At 40.9% G+C, this 15,263-nt stretch overlaps 1 protein-coding gene and 1 long non-coding RNA gene across 5 annotated transcripts in view; both read right to left on the reverse strand.

Moving 5' to 3' along the window:
• Nucleotides 1–15,263, reverse strand: part of ABCC8 (ATP binding cassette subfamily C member 8) — a 254,803-nt gene that overhangs the window by 103,891 nt on the left and 135,649 nt on the right. For all 4 annotated transcript variants that reach the window (XM_063944092.1, XM_063944091.1, XM_063944093.1 and 1 more), the window contains 5 exons: nt 5,462–5,567; nt 5,248–5,358; nt 2,550–2,625; nt 1,083–1,188; nt 246–281 (listed from right to left, as the gene is read on the reverse strand). In XM_063944092.1, the coding sequence (XP_063800162.1) occupies nt 246–281; nt 1,083–1,188; nt 2,550–2,625; nt 5,248–5,358; nt 5,462–5,567 (435 nt within the window). The remainder of the gene's footprint in view (nt 1–245; nt 282–1,082; nt 1,189–2,549; nt 2,626–5,247; nt 5,359–5,461; nt 5,568–15,263) is intronic.
• On the reverse strand, nt 10,872–13,287 carry LOC134968595 (uncharacterized). The gene is made up of 3 exons (XR_010189335.1): nt 12,357–13,287; nt 11,232–12,246; nt 10,872–11,122 (listed from the first exon to the last, which is right to left on the reverse strand). It is a non-coding gene; the product is annotated as an uncharacterized LOC134968595 (long non-coding RNA).

Here is a 15,263-nt window from a genome sequence, read left to right on the forward strand (position 1 = left end):
TAACGAACCAGAAATTCTGTTTCCAAAACAAATATTTAATTATATTCTTCTGTTTCTTATTCAAACAGAACAAAATCATTTACAAATCATGTTCAGGCTGAACGCTAGATGAACGGGGTCAGTCTGTTATAACCTCCATCCTTTTTTGTACTTTGCTGCGTGAAAACTAAATTTGACTACAATTCACAATAACGTAATTACTGATCTCTCAGGTTCCTGGGTATAAAGAGATATTATAAACTGACCTGTTGTCTTCCCCTACGTCGCTGTCAGGGTCACTGCTGTAAAATAAATCACATATCATTTAACACTGCAAATGGGAGTAATCTGCTCCTGAGTAAACATATCACAGGTTGATCTGTGCACGGAACATTACCTTTATAACCGCACTTAGAGCACTTCGTCTGTTCGGTTACCCGGCCTTTGTATCCATGATATCAGGCTACATTATTCCTATGTGAGCGCCCGTTTTTAGAGGCTGATTTCTACATCCGTCTAGACATGATAAGCCGCTAATTGTTGCTGTGTTTTCCCAAAAGAACATTATGTTCTATTAGGAGGGGCAACAGCCAAGTCAGGAATTGCTCGAATTGGCATCACACAACCTTACATGGAAAGATCTGTGCGGAGAAGACGGCTATTTACCATTGTATGTTCAGTCTTCCATGAGAAGATCAATCAGGCTAATTACAGACATAATTCTGTGCCGTCATAGTGTGACAGCGGCAAATATCCTGAGATCTACTGCAAGAGGACACTGCGCCAGATGCTGGGGGTGGCGAATATGCCCTAATATGGTCATACTCTGCACCCTATCTTCCTATAACTCCCTCCTCTATTATGTGTATTGGGGGAGTGCAGGAAAAATGTAATTCAGGTATAATAATATCTCCACATTGAATTCAGTCATTTTGCAACCAACATTAATTAACTACGGTATATATATTTTGCCTAGGATATGCGGAATCCAGGTGTATTGCATCCATTCTCTGTAGAACTTTACCACATACAGGAGGCAGATAGATATTCAGTGTACCGGGGTTTCTCAGACATAACACTCCGTTCCAGCACACACTACGTACCTGTTCCACCACACATCACCAGAAATCCTATGCATTTCACCAAGGGTGGCCAACAAGAGAGAGGACTTCCCACAGCCCACCTGCCCCACGATCATTGTCAGCTGACCTGAGGGGGTAAAGAAACACTCATGTCCCATGTAAAACAATGGTTCTACCTGGGAACAACAATAAATTGTATAGGGTGGAAGAGTGGGGCTAAAACAGCTGCTGCAAAACCTCTTGTGGAGTTTGCTGGCATCGTCGTAAAAAGCATCAACAACCCCACATGAATTGTAAGAGGGTGGTTCAATAAGTAAGGTGACAAGAGCTCTCACGTGTGTAATGCTCGCTATCTCATTCTAATTACCCGCCAGGCCAGAGCAGGTAGACCACAGCTTCCCCTCACAGCCATTATACTGCGCCTCATATCAGTCATACTGTCCCAGCATCAGGTGTAAGATGGCGGGACTGGCGGAGACATGGTCACACATTGAGGTGCGCAGTGTGATCAGATTTCTGTGTCTAATGGCCTACATCACAAAACTTACCCGGAAAGGCTAAAAGATCTTAACATGTATAGTTTGGAGGAGAGAAGGGAAAGGGGAGACATGATAGAAACTTTCAAATATATCAAGGGTCTTAACAAAGTTCAGGAGGGAAACATTGTTCAAAGGAAGAGAAGTATTAGAACTTGAAGACATACACTGAAACTGGAGGGAGGCAGGTTCAGGGGAAATTTAAGGAAAAATTATTTCACAGAAAGGGTAGTGGATAAGTGGAATAGCCTCCCATCAGAGGTGGTAGAGGCTAAGACTGTAGAGCAATTTAAACATGCTTGGGATAGTCATAAGAATATCCTTACAAAGAATTAAGGTTCAAAAAGGGTTGAGATTACCTAAAGGATAAAAAAAAGGGGCAGACTAGATGGGCCAAGTGGTTCTTATCTGCCGTCAAATTCTATGTTTCTATGTTTAATCGGCACATCAGCTGCTGAGATTCATCGCCAACTTGTCCAGGTGTATGGTGATAACGTCATGGCACGGAAACATGTTTGGGATTGGTGCCCTGCTTGTGGTGAACGTGCATTGCTGGCTGGATCGCTGCTCATCTTGAATGTCTGTCCTGCCATTATCACAACAGCAGAAATCTGATCACTACGCACCTCAATGTGTGACCATGTGTCCGCCAGCTCCGCCATCTTACACCAAATGCTGGGACAGTCTGACTGATATGAGGCGCAGTCTATTGGCCGATAGGGAAGCAGTGGTCTACCTGCTCTGAGCTGGTGGGGAATAACAATGAACACTGCTCAAGTGAGAGGTCTTGTTACTTTTCTTACTGAACCAACCCCGTAATAATCTCTACAATATGCACCAACTCTGTTCTCAATCTAAGAATGTGGATGACAGATAGATAGATAGATAGATAGATAGATAGATAGATAGATAGATAGATAGATTACAGAGATAAACCTAACAATAAAATCACCTGGAGGGATCCTAATATTGATGTTTGACAAGGCCAAAGATCCATCTGGAGTCCACGTAAAACACCCGTTTGTAATCTAGACAATCAATTCAGAGCACATTAAACAGAGACGAGGAATGCTAATAAATAATAATAATAATAATAACAACAATATTTTTATATAGCACCATTGTCCTAATAGGACTATTTTACATAAAAAAAAAAAACACCCTACACAATATATAGTTAGTTATTAGACTACAAAAATAGCAATTGGGTTGTATTGTGTTATTCTTTTGTGGGGGGGTTTTAAACTAGAGGGGAATTAGGGAAATGCTTCAGTAAACTACATTATTATCACCAAGCTCTAATAAATCATCTGTAAATGCTAAATCATCGATTTATCTGTCATAGAATTATGCTGTGAGTATAGAATCATCCTGTGGATGAGAGTAGAGAATTATCCAGTGACTATCCATGAATACAGATTTACAGTATACTGTGTGTATAGAATCATCCTGTGACTATCTGTGACTATAGAATAATCCTGTGACTATCTGTGACTATAGAATAATCCTGTGACTATAGAATCATCCTGTGGATGAGAGTACAGAATGACCATGTGACTACCGAATTATCCAGTGACTATCCATGAGTACAGATTTACAGTATACTGTGTGTATAGAATCATCCTGTGACTATCTGTGACTATAGAATAATCCTGTGACTATCTGTGACTATAGAATAATCCTGTGGATGAGAGTACAGAATGACCATGTGACTACCGAATTATCCAGTGACTATCCATGAGTACAGATTTACAGTATACTGTGTGTATAGAATCATCCTGTGACTATCTGACTATAGAATAATCCTGTGACTATCTGTGACTATAGAATAATCCTGTGGATGAGAGTACAGAATGACCATGTGACTACCGAATTATCCAGTGACTATCCATGAGTACAGATTTACAGTATACTGTGTGTATAGAATCATCCTGTGACTATCTGACTATAGAATAATCCTGTGACTATAGAATAATCCTGTGACTATCTGTGACTATAGAATCATCCTGTGACTATCTGCGACTATAGAATCATCCTGTGACTATCTGCGACTATAGAATCATCCTGTGACTATCTGCGACTATAGAATCATCCTGTGACTATCTGTGACTATAGAATCATCCTGTGACTATCTGCGACTATAGAATAATCCTGTGACTATAGAATAATCCCGTGACTATGTGACTATAGAATAATCCTGTGACTATAGAATAAACCTGTGACTATCTGTGACTAGAGAATAATCCTGTGACTATCTGTGACTATAGATTAATCCTGTGACAATAGGTTAATTCTGTGACTACTTGTGACTATAGAATAACCCTGTGACTATCTGTGACTATAGAATAATCCTGTGCCTATCTGTGACTATAGAATAATCCTGTGCCTATCTGTGACTATAGAATAATCATGTGACTATAGAATCCTGTGACTATCTGTGACTATAGAATAATCCTGTGACTATAGATTAATCCTATGACCATCTGTGACTATAAAATAATACTGTGCCTACCTGTGACTATAGAATAATCCTGTGACTATAGAATCCTGTGACCATCTGTGACTATAGATTAATCCTGTGACCATCTGTGACTATAGAATAATCCTGTGACTATAGATTAATCCTGTGACCATCTCTGACTATAGAATAATCCTGTGCCTACCTGTGACTATAGAATAATCCTGTGCCTACCTGTGACTATAGAATAATCCTGTGACTATTTGTGGCTATAGAATAATCCTGTGACTATTTGTGGCTATAGAATAATCCTGTGACTATCTGTGACTAGAATAATCCTGTGACTATAGAATAATCCTGTGACTATCTGTGACTATAGAATAATCCTGTGACTATCTGTGACTATAGAATAGTCCTGTGACTATCTGTGACTATAGAATAGTCCTGTGACTATCTGTGACTATAGAATAGTCCTGTGACTATAGAATAATCCTGTGACTATAAAATAATCCTGTGATAATCCTGTGACTATAGAATAATCATGTGACTATAGAATAATCCTGTGACTATCTGTGAGTATAGAATAGTCCTATGACTATAGAATAATCCTGCGACTATCTGTGACTATAGAATAATCTTGTGACTATAGAATAATCCTTTGACTATAGAATAATCCTGTGACTATAGAATAATCATGTAACCATCTGTGAGTAGAGAAGAATCATTTTACTGTGAGTATAGAATTATCCAATGTCTGGGAGTATAAAATGAATCTGTGACTATCAGTCACTATAGGATAATCCTGTGAATAATCCTGAGGCTACATGTAACTACAGAATTGTCTGCTATCTACGAGCATAAAATTATCCTATGCCTATACAATAATCATGTGACTGTCTGTGAGTATAGAAGAATCATGTTAGTATAGCATCATCCCCTCTATGTAGGTACATAATTATGTTGTGCTTATCTGTGAGGCTAGAACTATCCAATGCTTATCTTTGAGGATAGAACAATCCTGTTACTGTATGTGATAATCCTGTTATCATAGACTAGTTCTGAGACTATTTAAGTATAGAAATTGTCAGCATAGAAAGATCCTATGGCTATCAGTAAATTGAGAATTAATATATAACTGGTGGAGGGTTGGTGGGGGTTAGTTAGTGACACCAGCAAGGATCCCCGAAATCACCTTTATAGAAAATTCATTCCCTTCCGTGTTGTTATCCGATCTCCTCTGCGGGCAGGAGAAAGTGCTCCAGTCCTCTCTTATCGGCCTCTTACGATTTACCACTTTGAGGGGCTGTGCGGAGCGGGGAGACAGAGTGAGTGCAGGCATACAGGGAGCATGCAGCGTGGCAGGTAGTAATGTCAGTCCACTATTAGCGATATAACAGTGTACATACCACGGCCTGATATTTGTTCTGCGTTCCTGCCTTATGGGACAGCAAACACCTATCAGGCTCATCCCCAATTTCTTCACTTGAGAAAAACTCACTGAGTTTCTGAACGCTGGCAGAGAGGGGAAAAAACAAACTTTATTAAATCTTTGAAATCGCTGCACATGGATATTACGGCAGTGACATATGCACAATTTAAGAATATTGCTCAATTGCGCAAACATCGGAATAGCGTACAACTTTGAATCAGGCCCATTCAGAGCAGTGACATGATTAGGGTTATTTGTAACTAAGGAAGACTTGGGGAGGTGTAAGGGACACTTTGAATTGCTGCAGTAATAGATTTGTATAGAGATACTGCTTCAACCAGAAGAGATGGAGAAAATACAACATTCCCGGAACACTGACACATTGGGGTACATTTACTAACATTCGTATTTTCCGAAAAATGGTTAAAGTTCATTCACGAATGACATCGACAGTGTAAACCTGCAACTTTTTGAATTGATTACGATGGATTTACTAAGCTGTCGTATTCGTATTTTTGGTGTTGTCCGATGTCGATGTCATTCGTGGTTTTCTGGTGTATAATGCGGCCGATTTTGTTATTTTGCGGCCGAGTTTAATGTGTTTTTTTACGAATGCGTCACATGTCTGTTACGGCAGTGTTTTTCCATTACTGCCGCGTTTTTTTCCTAAGTTTCGTTTTTGTCACTTGTCCGTGATTGGTTGTATTCGTGGTGGAGGAGTGTCTGTGTACTTGACTATAAATACGCCCCAAACCGACCGCACCTCGTGGGTTTAGCTAGTGGAGAGGAGAGAGGAAGGTGTTGTTGGTGTTGGAGATTTCTGTGGAGTTTTTTGTGGTTTGGAGGCGGAGTTTTGTGATTGGTGAGTGCTGTACTGTGTGTGTAAGTTGTTTTGTCATACTTGTTGTTCTGTTATTTAAAAGTCTGTTAACTTTTTTGTATTTTGTCTTTTCTTTTCGTCTATAGTCCTTGTTTGTGAGTGAGTGAGTGTTTGTTTGCGTGTGTGTGGTGTGTAGTGGTAGTGGAGGAGTGTGTTATTTGTTTTTTTTTCTCTGTGTTTTTTGTGTTGTCTTAAGATTATGTCACAGTCAGAGGTGAGTGTGGTGGAGGAGGTGAGTGAGAGGGAGGAGGTGAGTGAGGTGGAGGAGGTGAGTGAGAGGGAGGAGGTGAGTGAGAGGGAGGAGGTTAGTGAGGAGGAGGGTGAGGTTGCGGCTGCGTTTTCTAGTGATACTGATAGTGATGGTGTTGTGGCTCCGCAGCCACGCACCAGTACAAGGACGGGCCGCAATGTAAAGTTTAGTTACGCAGAAAACATGGCTCTGGTGTGGGAGCTGATGAAGCATCAGCGCCAGTTGTTTGGTTCAGATGCATCAAAGGTGTCGACCCGCAGGAAGAGTGTCCTGTGGGGGAAGGTTATTGCTGCTGTGAACAGTGAGGGTGTGGTGAGGCGGACCGAGGACACCTGTAGGAAACGTTTCTATGACATAAAACGCCGTGTGAAGGCCAAGATGGCTAAGGAGGCAAAATCTGCTTGTCAAACCGGGGGAGGACCCCCCTTCCGAGCGTCTTATAAAGATTGGGAGGAGCCAATACGTCCGCTGATTCCGCCAGAGGTGGTTTCTGCACTTCATGTCCAAGATTCGGACCGGCCAAGTGCGGATGGTGAGTTTATTTTATATTTATAATTTTTCACATCTGTGCTTTGTACTTTTGTTGTAAAATGTTTCCTGTGTGTTGGTCCACAAATGGGTTGGTGATGTAGTGCAGGCCAATCCACCCTGTGTTTTTCCATCTGTTGTCCAACTACAAGTCCCATCATGCCTGTTATAATGTTTAAACTTAGGGAATGTCAAATGTGTTGGTGGACATGCTGGGAAGTGTAGTTGCACTACATATTGTCAGACACAGGTTGTGGTTGCTTGGTGTATTGTGTGTGTTAGTTATGTTTTTGTACTAATTAGACTCAAATATTTGTTGTGCTTTTTCTGGAAACACAAACAATTTGCCTTGTTTTGTGCGGTTTTTGTAGGTTGTAAAATTTAAGATTATATATTTAACAAAACCAACTATTTGTGTTTGTAATTTTTTAACAAAATTTAAAAACAGTTTTTAAAATCCTGCAATATTGTGTTTTGGAAAAGCTACGACATATGTGTTTTAAGTAGTCTAATTATGTTCATATCGCCATTCTTCTTCTTTGTACAGTACGCCAGAGAAGCAGCACATCCAGGCCACAGCCAACCCTGCCTAGAGCTGATGATGGTGGTAATGCAGGTAAGTTATTTCTGTACCCACATCTTAGCCATTAACATAAAACACAAGAAATGTAATGTCAATACTATCACACAGGTTCTTCGTCTGCTCCGCGCACACAAAGGCCACAATCACAGGCCAGCATTACTGTGGCTACAAGGCTACCCAAGAGGCCCCGTGTCCAGGCTCCTACTGCTGCTGCTGCACCTGCACCTGCATCACCCCCCCAAAGGCGCATCTCTGCAGTGGCTGCGGTGCCACCACTGGCACTTTTGGCAAGCCCCCTAAGTGTAGATCCACATTCCCCACAGGTGTCTGGTGAGTAATGTTTGTAATGTTTTTATTTTGTTTGAGTAAAAACAAGGTGAAGGCATAAGGAACTGACAAAACACTGTTAGGTCGAAGATGATAAAGGCAGCAGTACAAAAATTAAAAGTAATTTTAGACTCCACATTTTGGACATGCTTGCCTTGTGTCATTATCACCTTGAACCTATCACTGCTTTAGAAATGACTTATACCTTCTCCAGGTATTGACATCTGGCCCAGTGTTAGTTTTGTTAAAAATTGAAAAAAAATTGTAAGCAACTTTGCTTTAATAATCGACTGCAAGCAGATGCTGTTAGCGTATTGTTATGATGATATGTGTGAAATTACAGTGTCCTGAAACACAAATTTATTTGGAAAAATATGCTCAACAACACTCCAAACTTCCAAAAAAATGTGAAACTAAATTTGAACAAAATAATTCCAAAAAAAACAAATCAATACATACGGCAAAATCCAACATTAAATAACCTGGTTAAGTTGTCATTTTTTGACCACAATCTTAGTGTACTTCTTTACTAAATCCACTGACTGACATGCCCAATGTCTGATTCTAATGTGGCAAACATGGTTATATTTTTTTGTGTTGTGCCAAAGGAACCTTCAGAATGTTGTTTAAACTAACTTTGAGACATAAAAAAAGAGTACATGGAGTGTATACAATAATTTAGAATGTGAAACATACAATTGTCTCCATAAATTCACAAATTAGTAGTATCTGTTTATAGCCACATCAATTCACTAAGAGGTAACCAACATAGTAACGTTTAAGAAGTTAACCATTTAGCTTTTAAATGTATATTATGAAGTAATGCATGTTGCATGACAAATATTGTAAGACCAATGCTACATATGTCTAAAATATTTCCTGTGTCCCACCCCATACAGATCCGGCCATCATGAGTGACGAGGGCCAGCAGTCCCATGGCCAGGAGACGTATACTCTACACCTGCAGCCCATCGACCAAACACAGGCAAACATGACTGAGGACAATCCAGTCCAACCGCAAGCTTCTCAGACTCAACAAATGACCTCAACACCAGGGACAAGCCAAATTCCGCATGAGTTTTGGTCAAGTTGGGCCGCACAACAGGCACACCACTCTGCGTGTCTCAACACCCAAACACAACACCTGTCTAGTTTGCCCCATCATTTGCCTAAAGTTAGCCGCAACTCTGCCAGACTCATCGTGCAGGTAGGGCGGATAGCAAACACAATGGAGCAGATGAGGGCAGACAATTCTCAAATGCAGGCAACCCATCAGCGCATCATGGATGAACAACTGCGCCAACACCAAACCCTCATACAGATTATCCAGCATAATCAAGTCATAAATGACAATTTGTCGCGAACCATTGCCAACAATACAGCTGCTTATACCCAGCTAACGGCCAGTTTAAATATTTTGAGCCAAAATTTTAGTGCAATGGCACAACAACATGTGGCCACAAGCTCAAGCACAACAACCCCGACCCAAACACCAGTACAATCACCAGTTCGACGATCAAGTCGAAGCCGCACCCACGAACAACCACAAGCCTCTGCACCCAGCACCCAAAAAAAGAAAAGATAATCTGTACTGCACATCATATGCTGGCCAGTTGCAAGTAAAATATATGTGTTCTGAATATATTGTTCAGTATTTTTCAATAAATTATCTAATCAAAATATGTGTATTGGTTAATTTGCAACACACAAACACAAAAATCAGTAATGTATAGTCCAAGATGAATATTGTGACAGGGCGAGAGTGTGCTGTGTCAGGGTGTAGGGTCCGTTTGCCCAAATCATACCGTGGAAAAACACTTAGAACATTTAGTGTGACCATCTGTATAACATGGTCAACATCAAGTTTTTTGCAGTTACATTGGACAATATAAACTAAAAAGCATGGCCAGCCTACTCGGAACATATACAACCTGCAGACCCAGTTGTTTTTCCTGCCTTGGTTTTATTGTAGCATCAGGAAGCAGTGACAAGTATCCTACAGCAAACAATACAGCAGACCCACACACAGTAGCAGCCATTTCAGATTTAGAGTGTGTAGAAATGTGTTGTCTCCCCTTTTAAAAGTACCAAACGTCAGGTGTGAGTAATGAACAATTGCCAACACATGTTAAGGGATCATGGAGTGCCACGTTGTAGCACTCTCCTGATCAGCTGTGTGCTCCTGTCCTCACTGACAGGCAGCACACGGCACTGTTACAATGTAGCGCATATGCGCTACATTTTAACCAATGCTGGGAACTTTCTGCTCTGCGGTGACGTCACTTTAGGTCCACCGCAGGGAAGAAAGTTACCATCATTGGTTACAAGGTAGCGCATAGGCGCAACATTGTAACAGTGCCGTGTGCTGCCTGTCAGTGAGGACAGGAGCACACAGCTGATCAGGAGAGTGCTACAACGTGGCACTACCTGATTGGCTGAAGAAACCCACTTAGGCATAACTCAAAGTGGGTTTCTGGCATTCGGGTAAAGGTGACCCATGGGCAAACATGGTTCCCCTTTCAGTTCGTGGTCGGGACACTGTTTTTTTGGTTTGATTTTTCTCCTTGCAGTATTTGTTTGAAATAAACATGTGCAGTGTTTTTTTTCATCAAAAAAAAAAAAACAAAAAAAAATATTATTGCCGTTAATGCTGGAACATGTGTGTTTGTTTTTAAAAAACAAACAGCTTTTTTTAAAATTTAAACAAAAAAAGCTTCCCAAAATGAAAAACTTTACACTATTTTTAAACTGGAAAGGACTGAATCTCTGCAATATGTGAGTCACAAATTGTTCAGCTTATACATTTATTGTGTGCCACATGAAGTACATTTTGATATTCAACTCTAAATCACAAATATAGAAGCTCTTAAGCTTAATTTTGTTGTGGCAACCAAACAAAATATATGCTTACAGTACATTAATGGTTTTCACTGGGTACTTTAAAAAAAAACAGGGTAATAATGTTGGTGTGACTTTTTACACAGTCACACAGACCAGCCGGCCAGACAGGCCTCAGACCAGTCATGATGATGCCGGTATTGCAGGTAAGTCTTCACTGTAGTCACATATTCTGTAAACACATAGAAGTACAAAATATTATTTACAAATTTGGCACCTAGGTTCTGCTTCTGGAAGTCGACCTCGTGTAAGGCGGCCATCACAGGTCTCGGCCCACTTACCCAGGAGGCCAACTAAGAGCCGGCGTCTTGGCTCTGATTCAGCACCTCCATCATTCCCACCCAGGCGAAGGCTATCGGCAGTGTCACCCCAGCCACCACTGGCACTACTGGCGAGTTCGCTGAGTGATGAGCCCAGATCACCTCAGTTATCTGGTGATTAAATTTTGAAACAAAACACATAAGCAAGAATATACACAGTCGACTAAGGATGATGTTAGTTTGTTTGGAGTTTACATGTTTTCCCCAACAATCAATGTTATGTTACGTCTTCAATTGCTCAAGGTGCTTTACTTAAAAAAAATAAGGTCTTAGTGGATGGTCTAGACAACCTAGTTGTCTGAAAATATATGAATTGAGGATACATTAAGCACACACACGAGAAAAAAATAAATGTAAACTTTTTGAACCCAAAAATAAAATAATTAGAATACAAAACACATTCCTGTGTCCGTCTCCAAAATGTATGAAGCTGGTGTGTATGTATGGAGTTATGTTTTTCAAGGGTAATGACTGTAAATGTTTTTTTAGCATCAACTAAGCACAATGGACACACCACTATAAACAACAAACAGTAAGTAACAAAACACACACTAGAAAGTAGAGCAAAGTGTTTAGTGAAGGATAATTACAGCCTAATAAAACTTACCAGAAAAATAACGCAGGATCACTTGTTGCCGTACCTGCCTCCCTACATTTGTACTCACACTGTCACCAGATGGTTCTAACTCCTCTGCTTGCTGACTGATTTCTCCCTCACCATGTGCAAGATCTTGACTTAAACACAGATTATGGAGAAAACAGCAGCAGAACACAATCCTAGTCACCTTTGAGGGACTATACAACAAAAGGCCAGCAGATTTATCAAGACACCGAAAACGTGACTTCAGCACCCCAAAACATCTTTCTATCACATTCCGCGTAGCCATATGTGCATGATTATAACTGTGTTCAGCAGGAGAATCAGGTTGGGACAATGGAGTAAGGAGCCAAGAGTAGCAGCCGTAACCCCCATCACCTGAAAAACAGATATAGTCAACATTAGGACATATGTTAGATTATTCAAACACCTCCTCCAAAATCTAGCCTGTGGTTAAAAGACATACACACATAACATTTTCAACATACCCAACAGCCAGCCATCAGGCATTTGTCCCTCCTCAAATTTATCGAAGAGCGATGACTGACTGAGGATGAAGGAGTCATGGCAGGCACCAGGGTAACCTGCAACAACACTCATAATTTTTAATTTTGCATCACAGACCACCTGGACATTAGTTGATTGATCAAGATGCCTATTAGTATAGATATACTGGCGGCCCTTAGGTGATCTCAGCTGAACGTGTGTGCAATCTATGGCCCCAAGCACATTGGGCATGCCTGCAAGCTCATAGAAAGCTACCCTGACAGCACTCCACTCCGACTCCTCAGTAGGGAAGCAGATTGAGGCTTTAATGTGTGGCTCCAACACATCCAAAACCTGAGTGGACATTAAATAAGCTAAGGTGAGTGTCATGTTAGGTATTCTCTACAATACTGTGGTGTTTCAACTTACACAAGCAACACTTAGCCATAACCGCATAGGTATTTTTAGACTCACCTGCATCAAATATCTTGAAAAGGTGGGCTGTGAGATCCCAATGACGTCGCCTGCCACAGCCTGGAAGCTCCCAGTAGCCATAAAGTGTAACACAGCCAGGAGTTTGTGTAGGCCTGAGACAGAGCGAGAGCGTGCTGTCTCAGGGTCTATGCCCAGTTTGACAAGGTCATACAGGTGGAAAATGTTGTTTCTATTTAGGCGGAACATCTGTATGACCCTATCATCGGACAATGCATTTAAGTTTAAACGCCCTCTAAATAAACGAGGCTGGCGCAGCCTCCGCGGTACCTGGACAACCTGTTGGCCATGTTCACTTACCTGGTCCTGATTCCTGGAAGCCTCATGGAGCAGTCTAACGTATCCCACAGCCAACAAAAAACCATTGCCACACACCACAGCAGCCATTTCAGAGTGAGAGTAGTTCAGAATGTGCCTGAAACACTTTTATAGGCCCAAAAAATCAGGTGGGAGTAATGGATAATTAAGTTCACATGTAAACGCGATTTTCAAAGGCTGGCGCGTTTCTTTTTAGCAAAAAAATGCGACTCGTAATTTTATGCGGCCGCAATAGCATTTTCACGGCAGCAAATACAATTACGAATGGTTAGTAAATGACCGAGATTCGTCTCTAAACAGGCGTAATTTGACCGATGGTGTATTCATTCGTAATTTTTTACATGAACTTCACAAAAAATACGAATGACCTCATCACTGCCGTGATTAGTGTTTAGTAAATGACCGAGATTGACCGAGATGACACTTTGATGAAAAAACGCCATCTCGGTCAAAATCGGGAGCTTAGTAAATATACCCCATTGTAACAAATGGGGAAATTCTAATTAATGAGAACATCTGAAATATTTTCAGAAATGATAAAACGGTTACAGTGAGATGAATTCTGGGGGTTTGTGACCCGCAACAGCGGATGATCAGTATTACTAGGCTAGGAATGGAGGATGATCAGTATTTATTAGGCCAGTTATGGAGGATGATCAGTATTACTAGGCTAGTTATGGAGGATGATCAGTATTACTAGGCTAGGAATAAAGGATGATCGGTATTATTAGGCCAGGGATGGAGGATGATCGGTATTATTAGGCCAGGGAAGGAGAATGATCGGTATTATTAGGCCAGGGATGGAGGATGATCAGTACTATTAGGCCAGGGAAGGAGGAGGATGGGAATTATTAGGCCAAGGATGGAGGATGATCAGTATTATTAGGTCAGGGAAGGAGGATGATCAGTATTATTAGGCCAGGGAAGGAGGATGATCTGTATTATTAGGCCAGGGATGGAGGATGATCAGTATTATTAGGCCAGGGATGGAGGATGATCAGTATTATTAGGCCAGGGATGGAGGATGATCAGTATTATTAGGCCAGGGATGGAGGATGATCAGTATTATTAGGCCAGGGATGGAGGATGATCAGTATTATTAGGCCAGGGAAGGAGGATGATCAGTATTATTAGGCCAGGGATGGAGGATGATCAGTATTATTAGGCCAGGGAAGGAGGATGATCGGTATTATTAGGCCAGGGATGGAGGATGATCAGTATCATTAGGCCATGGATGGAGGATGATCAGTATTATTAGGCCAGAGATGGAGGATGATCAGTATTATTAGGCCAGGGATGCAGGATGATCAGTAATATAAGGTCAGGGAAGGAGGATGATCAGTATTATTAGGCCAAGGATGGAGGATGATCAGTATTATTAGGCCAGGGAAGGAGGATGATCAGTATTATTAGGCCAGGGATGCAGGATGATCAGTAATATAAGGTCAGGGAAGGAGGATGATCAGTATTATCAGGCCAGGGATGGAGGATGATCAGTATTATTAGGCCAAGGATGGAGGATGATCAGTATTATTAGGCCAGGGAAGGAGGATGATCAGTATTATCAGGCCAGAGATGGAGGATGATCAGTATTATTAGGCCAGGGATGCAGGATGATCAGTAATATAAGGTCAGGGAAGGAGGATGATCAGTATTATCAGGCCAGGGATGGAGGATGATCAGTATTATTAGGCCAAGGATGGAGGATGATCAGTATTATTAGGCCAGGTGTTGAATTCTCTTGGATTAACTAAATTAACCATCTTGTTGCTGTTTGGGTTGTTAGATAAAATTAATGAGTTGAAAATGGATTTATAAAAATCAATTATTATTTATTCAAAGGGCCACGCCCGTATACAGGGAAGAGGGACATCCTCTCGTCCTGTGTCAAATCATTTAACAACCACATACACGTATCAACAATGAGTTTTATATAATACAAAGTAACGCCCCTTTTGTATATCCCTCCCATATGATTTCATACTTCTGGAATACAATGTTAGGCAATATTGGGACAATTGTCAAGAATACTAACAAGATACTCGTGATATATTGAACTGTGTCCATATTAGGAATTACATCTGGTCTCTATGAGCTTT

The sequence above is a fragment of the Pseudophryne corroboree genome, chromosome 11 (genome assembly GCF_028390025.1).
Source record: "Pseudophryne corroboree isolate aPseCor3 chromosome 11, aPseCor3.hap2, whole genome shotgun sequence".
In the NCBI taxonomy this organism is placed as follows: domain Eukaryota; kingdom Metazoa; phylum Chordata; class Amphibia; order Anura; family Myobatrachidae; genus Pseudophryne; species Pseudophryne corroboree.